The sequence below is a fragment of the Argentina anserina genome, chromosome 2 (assembly GCF_933775445.1).
Source record: "Argentina anserina chromosome 2, drPotAnse1.1, whole genome shotgun sequence".
Lineage (NCBI taxonomy): Eukaryota > Viridiplantae > Streptophyta > Magnoliopsida > Rosales > Rosaceae > Argentina > Argentina anserina.
This window is the reverse complement of record NC_065873.1, coordinates 17,397,692-17,419,727: the sequence shown is the minus strand read 5'-3', so window position 1 is coordinate 17,419,727 and position 22,036 is coordinate 17,397,692. Positions and strand designations below refer to the sequence as shown.

At 36.0% G+C, this 22,036-nt stretch overlaps 2 protein-coding genes across 2 annotated transcripts; one reads left to right on the top strand and one right to left on the bottom strand.

Annotated features, from left to right (window-relative positions):
• Nucleotides 1–5,907: 5,907 nt before the first annotated feature.
• On the top strand, nt 5,908–9,310 carry LOC126805575 (ER lumen protein-retaining receptor). Its single transcript, XM_050507056.1, has 6 exons — nt 5,908–6,109; nt 6,758–7,023; nt 7,160–7,275; nt 8,134–8,207; nt 8,912–8,975; nt 9,065–9,310. Exons 1-6 carry the CDS (start codon nt 6,019–6,021, stop codon nt 9,099–9,101), a joined length of 648 nt encoding a protein of 215 aa, XP_050363013.1. The 5' UTR covers nt 5,908–6,018; the 3' UTR covers nt 9,102–9,310.
• A 131-nt stretch (nt 9,311–9,441) lies between these two features.
• LOC126781934 (small ubiquitin-related modifier 1-like) lies at nt 9,442–10,795 on the bottom strand. The gene is made up of 3 exons (XM_050507057.1): nt 10,621–10,795; nt 9,780–9,929; nt 9,442–9,700 (listed from the first exon to the last, which is right to left on the bottom strand). The coding sequence occupies exons 1-3, from the start codon at nt 10,705–10,707 to the stop codon at nt 9,635–9,637; spliced, it is 303 nt and encodes a 100-aa protein (XP_050363014.1). The 5' UTR covers nt 10,708–10,795; the 3' UTR covers nt 9,442–9,634.
• Nucleotides 10,796–22,036: the final 11,241 nt, after the last annotated feature.

Below are 22,036 nucleotides of genomic sequence, written 5' to 3'. Positions count from 1 at the left end.
TATACATAACCAAACTTAGATCTTAGGAAACAAGATTGCATAACAACTCAAAACAAGAGTTTGCAATGAAAATCAGATTCTCGGGTAAAATGACATTCACTCACTTAAACGGCCATAACTTCTTCGTCACAATAAGTATCAGCGAATCGTAAAATGTTCTGGAAAGTAGACACCCGGACAGAACTAGTTCGATCAGAGCAGTTCACAGTGCTCTGTCGAAGTTGACGGACTTGTAAATTCCCAGACAAAACTAGCATACGTTGCTAAAACGGTCATAACTCACTCAATATGATAGCTATGAACAAATGGTTGGTGTTACTGGAAAGTAGATACATAGACCTTTCGAATGGTACCAAATTCACCATATTTTCATTGAGTGAGTTGTTCTGTAGGTCTCGTTGAAGTTGACTTATGAGACTGGACAAATTCGGATTTGTCACATTCAATGTGTCTTTCACAAATGAATGGGGGAATGTACCAATGAAGGACTGATTTTGGTCCGAGACGGAACCGTACGCATCCTCTACGCTACCAGTGTCGACTGCTACACCAAGGCTTACGTTGATGTTGCTGGAGCTGCTAGCGGCGTTGGTGTGGATATGATTTGTGTTAGTTCACTAAGTGTAGAACTAGACCCATGTCAATAGAATAATTCAAGTCCAATGATGATGCATATGCGCATAGTTAATCACATCATGATGAAAGCAATAGTGTCCCCACTTACATATATGAATCCATAGCTCATTGAGTCTCTTCATTATCTATACTTAGACGGAATAGAATCCAAAATTGGCTTTCATATGAACACGCATGGGTATAAGTTCTTGCAACTGATTGTACTACGTTCTCTCGAGCATCACAATCTAATTACATAAGCTCTCCGTGGTCTGGATGCATTTAATCAAGTAATTAAGTTCATTCGGGCACTTTCATATATGTGTCAAGATCCCTTTACATATATTCTATGACCATTATCATATGCTGTAAATCAGTTTCAATTGACACTATTACTGATCAAGTAAGGGAAAACAATTATGTCTATAACGAGAGAATATAACTCATCGTAGTCAATACTAGGATAATGAGACAATCTTTGTGCCATAAGTCATATGATGGTGTATGATGGTGTCATCGCCAGCTTCATTCCCACTCTCAGGGATGGTGCTAATGGTGCTAGGACCAAGTCATATGAAATTCTCCCATATTCTGAGAGTTCCAACCTTACCGGCACATCACAACATTTATGTGCGATCTCGTCACTTTCACAATATCAGTAAAGTCATTGGGCACCGAATCTTTGACTTTCTGGAGGTCGATAATGCGTTGCACTTTTGCTCACTTTGAGTAGTGCGGGATCTTAATGAGACATAGTGCCACACCACGTCAATTCCTAGCGTTAAAACCGGAATGGGAGCATTCAATATCTCCCCCTAACGACGGGAAGTATGTCTCATCAAAGTGACCGTCTGTGGATATCGCAGGATAGAGATCCACAGTTGTAAATTGGAAATAGCGGACAAGTGTTGGTGATTCATAAAGCATAACTAACTAAAATACTTAAGCGTTTCAAGTAGACCCATTGAGATTACTACAATAGAGGCACATAAACAACTTAACCAAATAGGCGTTAGTGAAAAAACGTTGGGATCGTATCCAATGTTAGTGAGTTGTGGGTTTGAAACGAATAAGTGTCGCTGCATGCAACATCATTACATATCCCCATGCAAAAATCGGCAGGTTAGTACCCATAACCAAGTCCGAGCTCTGCTAGATCGTGCAGTGAATGAACATGAGGAATAATATGTTCAACAACGATCCCAGTAGACATGCAAAACGAAATCATCAAAACTCGTGGAGGTGAACTCTCCAACGGTATCCAATAAAATAGATTTGAGAGGATAGGAAGGGTGGTGAGCCCTTAGTATGATGATCATGGCTAAAAACTTTAGCAAATGCAACGTTCAATGTGGAAAGCAAAACAACGTGTGACCATGACAATAGAACTACATTCTTCAACTTAAAAGTTGGAAAAACATGGTATTATAGCAGTTGAATACCAAACAATTAGGGTGGTAAAAACCATTCAATTGGTGCGGGTGGTTACCAATAATAATAAAGTTGTTTGAGCTATGAGACGACTTGGAGCAAAACCAGAAAATTAACCGGAAAATCATGTCAAAAGAAGTCAAAACCGGGTGAAATTTGGATTAAGAAAACGTGGCAGTAAAAAATGTTGGAAAAATGGCGAGAAACCACGAAAAAATCGCCGGAGACTAGTGGTGCCGATTGTCGGAAAATCGGCCGGAGCTGGCCGGCAAGGAGGTCGGAGCTGCAGGAACCGGATGGTGGCGCCGAAAATGCCGGCAAGTGGCAGGAAGGTGGCCAAAACGTCGGAAAACGTTCTGGAAACGCCGGAACAGTAACTGGAAAAAACGACGTCAATTTTAACATTCCGATGTCTGTTTTTTAAAATTTAAGGTCCAAATTTCCATATTGGGGTCTCATGTAACCAAAAATAGGCCAATTTAAAAACCACGTGAGTTGAAAACGTTGACCATTCATGCTAAGTCAAGATAAATAAAATTCTCACGAGTTCATCTTGTAAATAAGGAATACGAGAAATTTTATTGAATATGCAAATCTTTAATACAACACAAACAAGCTTCCAATTCTAATAGATGACTAAAGTTAAAGTCGAGCAAAAAACATAGCAACGCGAACGTCATACTTGAAAAATAGTAAGCAGAAAACATAGTCAAAATAGATTGACTAATCAAAAGTCCGTAGCAACAAAAAATCTTGCATATCGGATCGGGCGGAGCTTTAGCCTGAGGCTAAAAAATTTGCTGACTTGAAAATGGAAGAATGTTACATTTCTATCTCAAATGTTCCCTCAATAGATATAAGTACAAGTGCCCAAAAATGACATGTGTTCTTGGATGTGGAGCATGCATCAAAGTCAACCATGGTAAAACAACGTTATAGACGGTTATTGAATCACTTTAACTGTGTCACATAAAATTTACTATTTTTTGGATTTTTTGTCAGCAAATAGTGCTATTTCAGAGTAGTGGATTTCAACTCAAATAAATGAGTACGTAGACCTTGAGATTATCGTTTATAAACATGAGTTTAAGAAAACTCAAACATTCAAATAATAGTCGCGATGGCGATTTATCCATAAGAAATGAGGGTTATATATGTTTCGAATAATCGAAACTATTCAAGTATGTAACCAAAATTAGAAGGGTTGTGATGTGTATGGTCACAAAATAATCGATGCATATCAGCGATTCTCATGATCGCACCCAAAACAGCGGTGTACTCAGACAACCATAAGAAATCGATTTCTTTCCTTTAAATAATAACGTGACTCCCACATGACCGTCACACGAAAAACGTCGACCAAGAAGGGAATCATATCATTCTTTGGTTTCATCGGCGTTATAAGAAAGACTGGAAAAAAGAAATGAAGAATGCTAATAACGCCCGATAATTTATATATATGTTCAAAGCAACAACTTTAAGAATAGCTTACTTGGTGGTTTGCCAAATAAACCACATTAATTTGAGATAGTCTTCAAATTTATCGTTATGCGAATGCGAAGCTTGTGTAATTCCAATACGATGCGTCGCACGATAGATTACATGAAAAAGATAAAAGTATAGTTAAATACGTATTACCATTGAGAAATCTACCATAAACCAGTAACAGTAAGTAGAAGTTACTACTGTAAATGAACCGTTTTATATGTGGTAAAACATTTTTTACTTGGAGGGGCTAATTTACCAGTGTGTCCCTCAGTCCATCGAGTACGTCTCCCTCTGCCATCGGAAAACGTTGGCTGCTGCAATGCCAGAGAGGAAGAAAATCAAGCCGATACAGGTTAGATTAAAGTGGAGACTAGGTCAACGGGTCCAATCCTCTGCGAAATCAGGTCGGCGATGGAGAAAACCTCCATGGGTCGCCGGACAGAGAAGCTCAACTAAGCCGAGGTTGAGCTGCGTTGGTTCTAGGCGGAGGGCGCGCGTCGTTTCTGGATCTGTAGGCTCGAGGATGCGTCGAACTCGAGTCAGTCTGAAACCAAAACCAATACGAGATTTTTCTAGCTTGCGGCGGCGCCAAGAGAAGTCGTCGATTTCTGGCATCGGAAAGGAGAACAACACCGGAATCGGGACGATCGGTAGCTCTCGATCTGCAACTCTGGGTCATTGATTGATGACAAAAGGCTAAAGTCGGGATGTCGCTAGGATTGGCGACGGAAGAGGTTGCAAGACTACGGGGACAACGTCGTCCGGCTGGTTTGCGTGGAGGAGAAAATGGGTGCCCAGAAAGATTTTCTGGGTGTCCAAAGAAATTGTGATATCTCATTGTTTTTCTTTTCGATGACAATTTTTCGGTTATCACTCAAAATTTCCAGCAAGGCTAAGAAGAAAAGGCTGCCCGGGATAAAGATTTTAGGGTTAGGGTTTATTTTTGTGGTGGCCTCGTCATAGAGACACTGTAGAACAAAGTGCATGATAACGTGTTGGAGGAGGAACGAAATGAGAATAATAACAATGTAATAGAACAGAACGTAACCGTTTATTAATTGATAATGTGATCTATATTACATAACCACAATCATGTAGGATTCAAAATCCTAATCTATTACAGAGATGCGAATTTATCTCTAACACGAAACTTAATAAGACTAAGACACACATAATGGTAGAATAATAATTCTTCCGGAACACATGCTAAATAGTACTTGGTAGTACGTATTTGTGCTCGGAATATTAGTATTTTAGAATATGGTTTATTATGAACTCTGATTTAATGTTTTTTTATAACATTTTGAAGGTCGAAATAAAGAACATAGAAATTATGTTTCATTTGGGTGAATCACACATCACAAACTGGAAAATGAGTGTCTTCTACTGTATGACCCGTTGTTTAATATCTTATGCAATAAATACGTAATGTGACGACTATGTGGTAGCGGGTTTTGTAGGTGGGTGGCATGCATGTATAGTTAGCGATTGACCTTTCCTGGTTTGGAAGGGAATGAGGTTGGTTTGCTTATGATGATCTATATATAGGGCAAGGGAAGAGGAATACGTCTTACAAGAGGGTGAAAAAGATGAAGATGTAGATAAGGATTATATCATTCTTCTAAGTAAACAATAACAAGTTTATGTTATCATTCAAATTCTCCAGGATTGAGATTAGTTTATATCTTAGAGTTCCAACCCTCTTATCATTGATTTCTATTTTGATAAAATTCATGTATCTACAAACAATATTGGAAATTTGATTTATTAGTGAACTTGTTGAGTGTTGACACCAAACAAGTGTTTCATATTATAGTAGTGGAGATTAGTGGTATGTGTTAGTACATGAACGTACTTTATAAACATCGAAATCTTTATAAGAAATATTCACCGTTTAGATGAAAAAGAAAACTTGGACGTTTCATATGCGCCTTCTGGAAAGCTAGACAAGTACAACGGTGAAGCTAGCTATGATGATTGATGGGAGTGTGCACATCAGAACGAGGTAGCAGACCTCCGACCTCCCTCCTGGGAATGTTGAGGACGGACTACCAAGGCCTCCTTGACATAGGTTTCGGTAGTTTCTCTTTTTGCTCTTTCTTTCTTGCCTATGCTATGTTTTGGTTATTGGCTTGTAAAAATGGATACATATATATAGAAAGAAAGAAAAATTCTGAAAAGAATTTGCGGCAATGTTATAAGAACCTAGGCGGGTAATACAGTTGCAAAACAAGCACCTAGGCGCGCTAGGCGGACGCTTAGACAGGCAAAAGGCAGAACGCTTAGACGGGTGTTAGGCGGCTTGTACAAAATTCTTTTCAAGAGGCCCAAATGGCCCATATAAACACAGAAAAGCCAACTGAAATAAACTCGTCTCTCCTTCCTCTGTGAGCTTCCAACTCCTCTCTCTCTGTGATTTAGCTTCTGAACATCAGCACCGAAAGAGATCCGGATTCAATCCACGAAGACCCGGATCCGTCGGAAATGAACATATTCAGATTAGCGGGTGACATGACCCATCTCGCCAGCGTCCTCGTCTTGCTCCTCAAGATCCACACCATCAAATCCTGTGCTGGTACTCCTCCTCTCTCCTTCTATCTCTATCTCTATCTCATTATGTTTCTATCTCTATGTAATTTGATTTACTGGAGCTGCCAATGTGTGGCTGCATTTCAAATTTCGTTTACAGAATTTAGAACCCACTAATTTGAAGCTGTGATTTCTGAGGACATTGTGTCTTTAATGAGTGTGTAAGGTTTAGGGTGAAGCTTTATTGGTTGGGATTTTGAGTTCTTAATTGTGTGGCTTGGCTAACAATAGAATGGTGTAAAGTTTGAAATTTGATGACATAGTAGGATAAAAATGATTCTGCTTTCAGAGTTTCAGTATCTAAGATATTAGGGTCTAGTTTGCTGTTTAGTTAGTGTTGGCTTCTAGTCCAGTTAACATTGTAAACACCCAAAATGCTGTTGTAGCAAACTACTTTACTAGGAATGGCGTCTCTTTGGTACTTTACAATGAGGGCTGAAGTTTGAATGTTAACTACTTATTCGATACCGTAAATTTTTTGCCATTGCATAATTCGGTTACTGGGGGATTGTTAGCTGTTGTATATTTATAGTTTTGCCCCTTTTTTTGGGTAGTTTATGTGGTTACTACTCAGTACCACCAATTTAAAACCTTTTTTTGTTTTGTTTGTGTTGATGTTGTTTGTTGTATACAGGTGTTTCATTGAAGACTCAAGAGCTCTACTCCCTTGTTTTTGTCACGCGCTACTTGGACATCTTCACTGATTTCATATCTTTATATAATACTGTCATGAAGCTGATATTCTTGGGGAGCTCTTTCTCGATTGTTTGGTACATTAGGCAGCACAGGGTTGTGCGCAGGTCTTATGATAGAGACCAAGACACCTTCCGCCACTTATTCCTACTGGGACCATGTCTGCTTTTGGCTCTTATATTCAATGAGAAGTTCACTTTTAAGGAGGTCTGTTTCCTTGTTCTTTTGTGTTTCTGTTTAGTCATATGCTCTTCCTGTCTTTACATCTCAGAGAGAATTTGTGCCACAAAAACAGCTGCATTACCCAAATTTTGATTTTATAAATTGTATTAATATGAACCAGGTCATGTGGTCATTTTCATTATTTTTAGAAGCCGTGGCCATCCTTCCTCAGCTTGTGTTGTTGCAGAGAACGAGAAATATTGACAACTTGACAGGGCAATACGTCTTCCTCCTTGGGTATATTAGAAAACTTGATATGTTCTTAATCACTACAATTATGTATCAGATTTTTGTTTTGTTCATCAGATTTATATTAAACAGCTAATACTGGACAATTAAGTTACTGTTTCGTCTCTTGTGTTATATGTACTTATTGCCAGCCTGCAATTTTATATTAGGGTATGAGCTCCTCATGTATCCAGTTAAATGTATGAATACTTGTATACATACCAGTATGGACGTGTGCGTCCAAACTTCTCTTATTTATATACATTTAGTAGTGTGAATACAAAATTTTAACCTTTCAAAAGTTTTGTTAATCAATAAATATCACTTTTGTAAAAAAATCAATTTAAACAAATATCGTTTACTTAGCTAATTGTATCAAACAAATAGACGGCTGATTATGAGACTACTAACTTTCACAAGTAATGCTCATTTGTTTGATGTAATCGACTTAGCAAATTATTTTTGTTTCAATTCATATTTTATAGAAATGATCTTTATTGACCGATTAAACTTTTGAACAGTTAACATTATAGAATTACACTACTAAAAGTACAAAAATAAGAGAGGGTACGGACGCACAAGTCCATACTGGTATGGACACAAATATTTTCCTTTTGGAAATATATTGAAAGTATATAGCTTCTTATATCAATGCATGTGGGCTACTCCCAAATGTGCCACATTGTTTTGAAATCTTTCTTCCACAATATAAATGACTTTGTCTATTATCTTTTTCTTAAACATTAGCTTAGAAGAAGTATCCTATGCAATTGTTGTTTTCATGCAACTTAGTATCAACATCATATCTCTGCTTGATTTCTATCTTTTTCCTTCTTGATGTTCTGATACGTTAAACTACCTGTTCAGTGCATATCGAGCATTATACATCCTCAACTGGATTTACCGCTACTTCACTGAACCACACTACGTCCATTGGACACGTATGCTTCTCTTTCCCTCTGATTGCTTTACTCGTATATATGTTCTTATTTACTTGCACTTTTCTGTTCCCATTATTATATAAAGACAAGACCTGAAGTACTGATGGTTGTAATATGTGCTGAACGCATGCAAATTGTGGGTGATACTATGTTTAAGCAGATTGTATGAACTAGGACATAAGAATCGCTCCACAGCGTTTTCATGTGTGATTTTGTGCATGAGCATCAGTTGATCGTAGTGTGTCTGCATATACACCATAAACAATATATACTCTTTCATAACATATTGACTTGACTGTTATAATATTTTGGTCATTCCAGAGAATTCAAGCATTTTGCTATTTATTTTTTCATGTGGATACGATCTTCTCAATGACGAAATTTACTCTAAATCGTGAGAGATCCGAACGCCAACACTTCAGTATTAGTGCTTCTATCTCGTGTTTCCATCCAGTAAAGGAATGATCAACCTGAATCTGCACTAAATACTTGCATAAACAGCAGTTGATAAGCTTTTAAATAAATCCTTTCCTTCACCAATCAGCGCATGAAACTAATATTTTGAGCATAGCCTTAGCATCAGAAGGTCTTCCGTGCAAGATATGACAATACTAGTTAGCTTGCTTGATTTTGATTGTTATATGCTTAGCATGAAGTTTTGCATTCTACAGACCATTCTAATGTTTACTATTTGGCTTTTGCAGCATGGATTGCTGGGATTGTTCAAACACTGCTTTATGCCGACTTCTTCTACTATTACTTCCACAGGTATTGTTAGGTCTACATATAAGGATTCCAATGATTATTTGCAGTAATGTGTGCCTTCCCTCATTCATCTATGATGATTATTTATGCAGTTGGAAAAACAACCAGAAGCTTCAGATACCTGCTTGAGTTAAGCTACCCTTTACTTGGCCATTGCTTTAGGATACGCAAAAGGATCGGATACCGTAACGGGGATTATTGGGCTGCAGTTTTCAAAGCTCTGCTGTTTTAACTCTTCCCAATTTGCCTGTTTCACATGGCTTCTTGAATCAACAACTGTTTTTAAGTACTTAGGATTGTATACTTCTCAGTGTCATAAGTTCTGTATCATCTCAGAAATGATATAATTTTTTTTTTTATCTTTTGGTATTGGTTGGAATACCAATACCATATATTCTCTTAACCATATATGTACAAGAATTGGTTAACATTAGAACTGTGCTAAATAACTACTTTTTAAAGACCATGGTGAAAGTAGAACAACAGAATCCTTGTAACCACTTTAGAATTAGCACACTAAACGAGCAGCAATAACCATTCATTAAGATACCATTACATAACAATTAACCATTTTTCTAAATTCAGCAACTTTTGATTGAAGAAACAAAGTAAGAAACATGGTCCTCTGTCGAATCCGGTCGGTCCGCAGCAGCAGCAGGGTTTCATGCGCACCCTCCTCCAGTTTGGTGCAGCATTGCATCAATCTCATCGCCATCTTCCATCTCGAGCTAGACAAAACACCAAAAGAAAGTGTTAGGTACTAAGTTCTGAAAGCCAATTCAGATGACAAAATAGTGTCAAATTTACCTCATCCGGGGTCTGCTCTGGTCGAAGTCTGCGTCCATCAAACAAGAATGCAATAGAGTTCATGTCCACAGACTGCCTATCACAATAAGCATTCATGAGTTTCTTCAGCTGGGTACTATGTTTGATCCTGAAGAACACCTCATTACCATCCTGTAAACAAAAACCCAAAAAAGGAGCAGGATAAGAACATTTTAATATGGCCAGTAAAGTAATCAACTCCGTCACATAACACGACCAAGTCCCGGTTGCCCGGTTGGTGTGCAAGATTGGATTGGGTATGTAACTAATTTGTTGAAGAAAGAAGAAGAGGCTAGCTAACTTGAGTAACTTCCAACTATGGTGCAAGATTGAAAGGAAGAACATGAATGATTTTGGTAGGAAACTTGTGTTTTCCAACCCACAGTATGGTAAATTAAAAAGATCTTCCCAATTAACAAGAAGGGAGGCAGAAGTGGAAGCTTGCTTCCATTCTTCCAATACAACTTGGATCTAGATAGACATTGAACATGGCCAAAATCTAAAACTTCACTTTACGTACATACATCAGCGCTACTAATGGTTATGCGTAATCCTGGAAAACTAGAATTAGCTTGAAAACGAGTTAAACAACAACACAGTTGTAAACTTGGAGTTAAAGCCTAAAACTAAATACATTTATCTATAACCACTTAAAAAAGATGATGACCACACTATTATACTGAAGCTGACATGATCAGCTTTCTGTGAAATTGATCCCAGTTCAATTTTAGCTTAGACGTTTCAGTGTGCCACACCATATATAACCAACTTTGTAAACAAAGAACACAAATTTGGTTAAGAAGTGCATGTTAAATTAACATACCTGACCCTTCACTTTGAGGTTAATGTGGGCAGACTGATCACTAGGCTTCTTATCTTCCTCAGGGGCTCCTCCTGTTGTTCCTGACATCTTCAAACCCTCTTCTCTCTCTCTCTCTGCTGTAGTTCTCTCCTGTGAAGCTAACCAATATAAGCACAAAGAAACACTGTTCTTACAGAAAAGAACAGAGACCAGGCGTTGAAGCCACGCTATTAATGTGTTCTTGTTGTTGCTATCGGAAGATATTAAACTGGATTTGAATGGAATTTGGATTCCGGAAAAAGGGAAGGAATCATTGTTTGTGGAGGGTAAACTGACGGCTGAGAGTGAAGGAGGAGAAGGGAATCGTACGGACGGCGGTGGGATTGGAGTCAGGTGTCGTTCTCTTGGTTTAACAACTGACATCGATGTGTACTTTGGTGCTGATTTTTTTGTTGATTCTGTTGGATTGGGTTCCCTTCTCCTGAGCTTATCCACTCCAACAGTCAAACAAGACATTTGATGAAAATATATGTTACTTGACGAGGGAAGATTTGTGATCGATTTTGCATGTTTAAGTAACCATGCAACTAATATCGAGACAATTCTACTATAGAATGTTGTCTTCCATCTTAATCTTTATTTATGAAATTGCACATGAACAGTGGCGGATCCAGAATTTAAAAGTCATCTAGGCTAATTTATATACCACACTAATTTTTTTTAAGGTTTAGAACTTAATAGATGAATGATTCTCACGCTTATGTAACTTTCAATCAAAATATACACCGAGAAGATGTAAAACGAACTCATGAATTGAAAACTACAAACATCACAACATTGCAAGTATGCAATAACAAGGTAACTAAACATACCCTACGAGGCTCCCTCAATTTTTAAACTCTTCAATTATGGAATCATTATCAATGATATCGGCAAGTTTGTTCAATATAGAGAATTATTAAATTATCAAGAAAAGAAATTCATTCAGTGGGCAACTATAGAACCAGGTAATTGTATTGAATCATCGTAATACACTCACATAAAAGAAAGCATCAAGCAATTCATATCTTCTTATTATCTGAAACTATTGAGACCTATGACAGATCTATTAATTTGATCATAACATACAAGGAAGATGAAAAAAAAATCTATTAAAACCATATACAACAAACACAATCTTAACGATAAGAAAGAAGACCAGACCACAAAACTAACAAACATTCTAAAAATCTTTGAAACAAAGCATTAAAACCTCAAATAAGATTCACCAAAACAAGCAAGTGAAGCCACACGTACTAAACTAATCATGTAGGCTTAAATCAAGCAACACTTTGACAAATTTTTAACAATAAACTGTATGGAACACTCAAAAATTTAATTAAAGAATTGGGAATAGTGGAATTGAGGTAGAGAGGGCTATAAGCAATAGCTGTGTGCGAGGTGCGGTAGGGAGTTGGCATCTTATGGCTTCAAACGATACTCATAAATTTTTTTAGGGGACACCATATAATCATATATATATCTGATGGTTTTGTATCTAAAATCTCGTACGGGCTCAAGCCCATATAGCCTTCCACTTCTCTCCGCCCTGCACATGAGCCTTGTTGTTGATCGTACTAAAACATGTACGTATTTCTTTGGGAGCAGGCTAGGGTTTGCAATTTTTCTGTGAACTATAGGCATGTATATATACATGATGCTACTTTCTGCTTCGTAGTTGTAGTAATGAGTGATCAGAAGTGTGTCGTTTAATGCGGAAATGAAGCATGATATTAGCTTTTTAATGAATAGTAAGTGTGTTGGTTGATACGGAAATGATCATAGATTCATAGACCAAGGAAGAGAAATCAGCTCGATCTCTTTGGAGTTTGGACTTGAATTACTACATCTTAAACGATATCCACGACTACAAAATTGTACTCTTTGTAGATAATTTTGAATCATTTGATAAACAAAGAATTCGAACCTGACTTGCATGCTAGGATCGTGGTTTAACTCCGAGCATGGGTTGCATGGCTAGCTATATGATTCGGGATTATTTGAAATGAAAATTCACATGAGCTAGCTCTCAATTTTCTAACATAAAATGTAGTAGCAACTCCCACAAAATCTCTTATCCAGATAATAAGCCTGGAAATTAATCATCATGAGCTAGCTAGCTAGACTTTGAGTTCTGCGGCACAGCCCCGCACAGATAGATAGGGTCGCATACGCTTTACGAACATAAATTTTCGCATATGACGATTGGAATAGAGAGCAAATTAAGCATTCATACAAATTTAGTTTGATCTTGTAAAGGATTTTCATCAGTATGGAATCCTATGGAACCATTGCCAAGTAGGGCAAGTGATAGCTAGCTACGATCTAGGGATTTTTTTCTTCTAGTTTTCTTCCATCTTAATTCTTTCCGGTCTCCATAGGTCTAGACATATCATGTTTGGAGTCAAAACTATCATAATATTTTATGTTTTCCTCAAAATTAGTTTACCACGACATTGATATGTGCGTACATGATTGAATCTCTGAAGCAGAAATTTTACTCTATCATATTGCTCGATCATGAAGGAATTCTGTATATCTTTATGAAATGGGTATATCACATGATCGTTTGAATAACATACATACATATAACATACTTATTTACATTGATCTATCTCTCCCTTTTCTTTTTAGTTGGGTGATCGATCTCATAAATATTTAATATCGGATCTTTAGATTTTATCTGGACAGCATCTCCCCTTAAGGTACCATTCACAAGAGATGTCGATCTGTGGACGGAATCATATGGAATGGAGAATCTTGGGGATATCATACGAATTGAAAAAAGATTGAGTGGCCGGTCTCAACTCTGAAGTCATAAGCACCTTTCCAAGCGCATTACCAGTATTAGATATATAGGGTTGTCCATTTGGAGCCAATTTCTCTAGAACAAATTAAGGGCCGGAGCTTCTATGAACTGACCCCAGAACAACCAAGAGTATATAAGAAAGTAACTCATAAGTACATATTACTCATGCATATTTTATGACTATATATTGTCATGATTAGATAAGAGATCGACTTCAAGGAATCCCAAGTAAATTAGTTAGGTTATGGTGTCTGTGTCTCCCTGACGTGTATGCTCTTTGGCAGCTTTGCAAGTTCATAACCATTACACGAAAAAAACAAAAGAGGGGGATCGGAGGGTTCAACTTCCGTGTAGTACGCGATTCTCTCCTAACTCAAACTCAGCACATTTTTCTTCTTGGATTACATATTATTAGGACGTCGATTATTTGGGACTTGACTGTTTAGATTAACATCAACAATTAATCAATATCATTTAGGGAAAGGGCGCGTAATGCAAAAGTAGCTGAAAAAGGATCTAATCACTATTAGAAATTTAGAAGGTCGGCATCTAATTAATTAATCCTCTATAAGTGAATTAATCTGTCGTTCACTTTAGATTTCATTAACGATCCTTCAGTTGCACTTTTATAGTCAAAATGGTTCATGCTCTAAGAGTGCATAAGAAAAAAAAGATCGTTAAATAACTCACGAGACAATTAGCAGAACTACACGTCCAAATTAAACTTCCAAGATTGATTGTTTTTCCTTCAAGAGAATATATATAAAATTGCAGGCGACAGTCTTATCTATTAAGCTATCGATGGCAGGGATATCTAAAGTCAGCCCTCATCGACCATTAACAAACAGAAAGTACTCACATCGATATATATCCAAGCTCTCAGCTACGTAGGCGTGTAGGTATCTTGAGAATACATAAACGATAATATTTGACCACGTACCTTAGATCTGGGCACACCAATATACACCTAATTAAACTAGGTTCGAAGCATAACAAAAACTAACAAAAATTGATGCAAAGGTCAAAGGGAGAACAATTAACGTTCAAGGCTGCTTTCTATTCAAATGCTCTTTTTCTTTTTCTTTTTTGTAAAATGTATGAACATTATAACTAATTAAAAGGCGCGTTTAAGTTTCAGCAAAATCTAAAAGTATTTTGATAGTTGCTTATGAAAAAGAAGCTAGGTACGTAATACTAATGTGGTTTGGTTATGGAGATAGATCAGAAGATAGCTAGCATGCAACTAGAAGTACGTCATTAGCGTAAGAGTAAGAATGAATATGTAACTACTTCCAAGTAGGGGCTGGAGCTGATGGCTTACACAGTATCCCTCTTGCTCTCATGAATTCTTAATTTTAGGGGAAATTACTTATTGTTGCTAAACCACATTTGAATTAACTAAAAACTCATTTTTTATATTTCTTATACAAATTAGAACATAAGACCAAGCCAAAAAATAAGTAAAATAAAACTGATTAATTAATTAATATAAAATATCTAAAATACTCTTATTTTCGTGAAAATTACCAAATGCCACTCTTAGATCTAACAAATTTCTCTATTCTCATTTTTTAGTTTTTTTTTTCCGGCAAATTTAAGTTTTCCGGCTAAACCACCGGCAATTTGGAGGTGCATCAATATATAAAGTTGTTCCTTATGTCATGGAGTTTCATTTAAGTACCATATTGCATATGTTTTGATAAATTTTGAATTTTTGAATTTTACTCACAAAAAACGATAGTAGCAGTTAGTTTCTAAGTCGACAATAGCAGCTAGATTTATAATTGACAGTAGCAGGTATCTTCCAAGTCGACAATAGCAGTTAAATTTATAGTTGACAGTAGCATTTACCTTCCAAGTTGACAGTAGCAGGTGTCTTCCAAGTCGACAGTAGCATTGAGTTTTTAATTCGACAGTAGCAGTTAGTTTTTATAATCGACAGTAGCAGATAACCTCTTCATTGATGGTAGCAAACATTTTGGGTCAAAGAGGGGTAAAAACGTAAAATATTTTATGACATGTGACAACTTGATATCATTTTGTCCTTATTTGTAAATTTTGGTCATTATTTGCTCTATCAAATTAAGTAGTGAGTTATTTGTAAACTAAATTGTTGTCTGATATTTTTGAATTATTTACTCTTAATTTTAAGCATTTCCACTCATCCTCTATATAGCCGGAATCTTAAGTGTGGGGAGCCAGTCTAAAAATGAAAAAAAAAAACCTAATAACGAAGCTTAGTTAATATAAATGAATTTTTAAAATTGAATTATACATTAAAAAGTGACTTTTCGTTCTCACAAAAGTCGTCAATAATTTTTCAACAATTTCCTTTTCAATGTACATAATTAAAGAATTGGTCAGAAAATCACCCTCCATTCTATTGCAAAGTTTTGTTTTAACTATTTTCATAATTGAGAATGGTCACTCTACAATTGCCGTTGAACTTCATCTTACTTATTAATAGGATACTCCCATATTTGTTGACGACGTCCGGGATCGCTTTCCAAAGTAGCAATGTCTATTTCATCGTCATTGTGGGAATCAATTCTTGATGATTTTGTTGGAGGATTTTCAATTATTGTTTCTTTATCTTTAGCATTAGAGTTAGGTAATGGTGAATGTATTGATATACTGACAGCTTCAAATTCTGAACTTTTCCTTTTAAAAAACCCTGAAATTAAAGGTTGTTTGTGTTGTAGGAAAAATAGAATAGTCTACCCATCTCATTGATAATCCTCTTTATATAGGGATCATGATTACAATAGAAATAAATGATAATTACAATGGTAATTAAGGCTACATAATGGTGATTGATCCGTTACATTCGTTAATCATAAACGTCATTAACTCATTCCTTTATTTGCTTTAACGAAGGCACACTAATAGTGTTTTTCCTTCAACACTCCCCCTTATTCCGAGTTTAAAGATATAATGGTGCATAAGGTGTTGCCTCATTAAAAACCTTGCCAAGTAACAAAACCCAGTGGGAGAAAATAAAACCTTGGTCGAAGGAGAAAAAAGCACAACGCACCTATTACATTTAAAAATTAACATATATGTGCTAGACTCCCCCTGATGTCTGCACTTCTCCCTGATCTTTACATTAATCATGAGAATTTTGATAACTTTTGCATATTTAATGATGCATCTTAGTTGGTACGTATTTCTTTACGCTAAATATGCAACGACACGGATAGTATTCATTCTCATTATGTCGTTTTCTCTTTTCTTTATAAGGCCTATAAACCTAAACTTTTAGGTATTGTTGTTGCGTGGGCGCTAAGCTATACAATGAATGAGAGGTCGAGTCAAGTATATTATGTTAAGTGCAATAATGTGTATTTGCACTTGTATAGGGAATCTCATTTCCCAACACTTATTCGTCATCTTTCAATTAGAAGAAAACATATCTATCTTTAAAGACTTCGACTGATCATGGGAGCTATGAAAGTCTCACTTTTAACCTTTAGAGTGCTTAAAAGCAGATTGATGGTTTAATCATCAATATTACAGTCCTCAGGATCTATTTTGAGACTATGTCTTCCCAATGATCTTTTTCATTCTCGACTTAGGAGTTGTAATGACGACATCTTTTCAGTTCATCGAAAGACTCTGCAAATTCATATTGAATACGTAATGACCTAACACATCTGATCCCTATTCATAATCAAGTATTTTACTTCGTGAACGTTTCAATTCCTTTTGTAACACTAAGTGATCTAGAACCATTTCTTGGGTGGATAAAGTATGTTGTATGACTTTCATATATATCTCTTAATTTCGATCCCACATAGAGATACCTTATTTTACCATAAGCTGCATTTGTCAGTTTTTTGGAAACTACCAAAATGATAAGGTAGTGGAGTGCAATGACATCCATTACGAGAATATCTCTTTGTGGTCCATTACAAAAGAATATCTCCTTGTAGTCGATTCCAGTGCGTTAGTGAGAGACCTTGCGCCATAAGGTGAGTCTATACTCTTAATTGTCATACGCATCCTAACAAAGATATATGATAGGGTTTACACTTGCAGTGTCGGCTTCACCTGCCCAAATACCTATCTCTTTGTTAGTGAACTTTAGTTCATGCTAGATCGTTTCTTTCCATTGGGCCAAAATTACTACGTTGTTTATTCTCAACAAAGTATGGTTCGATATGAAGACTCAATATCCTACATCCTCATGTGGTTTGTATTTGGTAGAGATCTCTATATATTCAAGAGTTTGTTCTAACATCTAAGGCGTCCCCCAATGGTAACCAAAATCCATGAATTCTCATGAGGCGGATTTGAGATTATGGATCAATGGATCCAATTGTGCCAAACTCGCTTTAGAGTATATATCGAACATAAGGTGGTCTCCCTCTCTTTCTTGGAGAGCCACGACCTATGACACCATTTATGCCACTTTATGGTGTCAACATGCCACAATCTATGGTGGCAATGTAATGCCCAATTCCTTTTGGGTGGCGTCATGTCCTCTTCTTACGACATTGAACCTTGCAAGCCTATTTGCAGCTAATATCTGTGATCTCATCACTTTGTGTAATAGTGGGGATCAAGATGAGACACATGGGGGACAAACCACGATAATTCATGTCGTTCCACTTGAACATTCTTTGTTCTTATCTCCCCCTAACGACGAAAAGACTGTCTCATCAAAGTGATATTCCACATATCTAGCGGAAAAAGAGATCGCTTGTCAAAGTTGCAATATAGCGGACTATCTGGATGCTCGTCTCCAGTAAGAACATTTATTCACATTAGTTGGCTTCACCATTATGCGATGTGGCGTCGCAATTTGACACGTAGGTTATCTAGTTGAGCTCAAAGATTGTAGATCCGTGTCAATCTTGGCGAGCTCAAGTATTTCGATCCTTCGATGTTATCGATTGTAATTCATTTGACAATGATTAAGGTGATAACCAAGAACCAGTGAGTAATAAGTTTTTATGCAAAAATTACATCACCCTAAACGGAAAGATTGGTGCGCATTACCATTTACCAATATCAAGACTAGTACTTTAGTCATTTTCCGTGTGACCAAGTGGGTTTGTAACTCTCATAAGTAACATTAGTTTTAGTAGTGAATTGTGTGATGACACGTGACCAGCGTGTCGACGCATCAACCAACACCATAAATTATTTAAAGTTTCCGCAAGTTGGTTGAATTAATCCACATAATTTTCGTTTGATTCAATCCTTGAACACAATGACAATACATGTCATTTGCAAAAGATGATCTCAATCAAAATTTGTTTAAAAGATCGATAAGCTTTGAATAATTAGTTTTACAAACGTAATAAAAATGAATATACAAAGCATAATATGATGTTAGTGCATATACGTGTGCATCAAACATTTCACGATTCAGCCTCAGGGGGCTATGAAATATGGGGATGAAATAATTTCTTTAATTCCTCCATAAAATTATATTTCTAGGATTTTTCCAGTTCTTTATTTCGTTTGTTTTTACTTCTATTTATCCAAAATATGAGTGTATGTATATAATTCTTTAAATATACAGATACACATATATGTCAAGATCCCGAAATTCATTTTCTTTTGATGTTGTGGGATTCAATTTAGCAATTTCATATATACTTTCTAATTGGACATATAAACTTCTGTAATACGCGGTTACATGCGCAATCATTAGAGATAATGTAAAAGATGTTAATCGTAATCTCACTTATTCTTTTCATATGGAAAGTTGTTGGCATACATATTTAAAACGTATGAGGGTTTGATTGTCTCTTGTTGGATTTTGTTACATAAAGTGCCAATGGATATAATTGGGATATAAAAATTGAATATAAACTCAATTTCTTTAGAGTAATTTAATAAAATCGTAAAATGATGTGCTCATCCCATAAGGTATGTATTTTGTGAATCCCAAAGGATTAGAAATTAATGATCCTTATTAATATTATTAAGTTTAACCACGTATATAGTACTATTATTCTTCAGTACTACTGATTTTGGGAATCACATGATGCATTTCTTTGCATTTAAGTATTCATGTCATACTAATATTTTGTGAAGTTGCTTTACTTTATGCGGTATTTCGCAAAATCAAATGTTAAAAATCGAACCCGAAAATCGAACCCTAAAATCGAAACGCTATATCTCGATTAATATTTGAATATTCTCAGTTCATTGAGAAACATTCATAACCTTGGTTTTATGTCAACGATTGCATCAAAGTCTTGTCTAATCCAAAAGTACGTCAATACCGAAAATTTAGGCATAGATAATAGCCATTACAGTTATATCTTGGAAAATTAGTGATAGACTGTAATCGAAGTCTGAAACATTTTGAATTGACGTAGATTTGTGTCGCTCTTAAAATTGAGGAGCTTTCTCCTCATAGTTTGATATTGAATATAATTTTTTAAATTGTCGTATTCTCATTATTTTATACTCTTTTTGTAAGAGGGCATTTCATTGCTCATATCATATACCCTATGCATTTTTCAAACGGTACATTGTCATCAAATGTCATTGATCCGTTTGTATGAACCTACATATTCATAATATTTACCATTTGCTTTAGGGTTATTACTTCTTTATTATCCATAGTTCATACTAAGAGACATTTCTTTGTCATTCAAAATTTTAATTATGCTTCCAAGCGACGTGTAGGAAAACATGTTTGCATAATTTGATCATGGTTGAGCCTTGGTTGGCTTGTGGGGAAGGTTGGTACTCAAATTAATTAGAGTCCAATATATGTTGTGTTGATTTAACCAACTGTAAATAGAGTACGAGACTTATTAGTTTCGCAGTCTAAAATTCTAAATAGACTTACACGAAAATTAAACATACTAAAAATACATTATGACCACTTTTTTGGAGTTTTATGAAGTTGCTTTATCACAGTAAAGATATACAATTTAATTAATTTCCAAGAAATACAAATCGGATTGCAAGACCAAGAATTGAAATGGTCGTATTTTTTAATGTTTCATAAAAATACTTTATCACAAGAATATATTTGTCCTCTCTTTGTTTTTGAATTATAAAATTCTCATGAAATTTCGTTGTCATAGCAATGCTCATATAATATGCTAAATAACATAATTATAAAAATTATATAAACATAGCATATGAAACGAATAGAGCATATCATTTAACATGGTTAAGTAATTTACAAAACTTAGGCAATTATAATATTCATGATACATGCCAATGACCATGTATAAATATATAATGCTTTAAAAATTTAAATCATAGCATCACGATTTAATGACATGCTAAGTAATTAAATTTTAATAATAAGCATAGCATGTAACATGGTTACATAATACACAAGGCTAAGACAATTATTGTACTCGTGCCAAAGACCATGTATAAATTTAATGCGTAAAACGTAAATCATAACATTACGATGCAATTACATGTTAAGCAATCAAAAATATATTTAAATTTGTCAGTTTGCCAAATAAACTGCATATTAACCGATTCTTGATCTCATAATTCCATGTTGCTCGTCACGTTTTTGGTAATAAATTACATACAAAAACAACGATATTTATATGATTAGTCACTTTTAATAATTAGAAATTGAATTTACTTAACCATAAAAAGTAAATTATATTATTGTGAAAACATTAAATTTTAAAATAGTAAACTAAGATTAATTATCCGGTAATTTCGAGAATTACCTTTAATTTTCTTTTACCATAATAGGTAAATTTCATGTTACCATGGGAAAAATCTATTTTTTGTGGGTCGGGTCGAGCACATCCACTCTGGATCGGATCCAGAGCTTCCGGGTCGAGTGCGCTGGAAGCAGCACTGGTTTTTCGTTAGAACAGAGGCGACGCAAGACACCAGATAGATGGCGATCATGGCTGGACTCGGGCTATCTCCCTTGGCTGCTTGAACGCCGATCAAGATACGATCGGAGTTACGATGGCGTCGGGAAGGTTCTGCAACCGCAGATCTGTGAGGGCATCATCGGCGTGCCGGCCGGAAGAGAGACGTCTGGGTTGCCGATCACATCGATCTAGATCAGATGATCATCAAGGACGCTTGGAAGTGTCGGTTCTAGGTGGCGCTCTAGGCTGAGAGCAGGCCGACGGTTCTAGGAAGGAGGGGCTGAACCCACCGAGTCAACGTGGAGGCTTGCCGGCGTGCGTGCAGATCAGAGATGGGGAGGGGTGCCCGGATTAATTGTTTGGGTGCCCGGCAAAAACTTTGATGTTGTTTTTTTTTTTCAATAGAATGAATTTTTTTGCTTTGACATTTTCAAAACAGATTCAACGTTAGAGCAACGTGCTGATAACGTGTTGTAGGGAAAATGGAATGGTCTACTTAAAATCCCATATATACTTAAAATGGCTTAATTATCCTATATATATATATATAATAACTTGAACCCGCATATATATTACGACTACATATTTAATATGGTTACTACTGTGACGGGCTTCTGTATGTTACTTATGCTCTAAGTAGCACGGATACGGACACGAGTGTCCGTATTGGACACGATTTGATACGTAGACTCGGCATATATAATATTTTTGGACACGGACACGTGATGGACACGTTAATTAAATATTATTTTTAATATATATA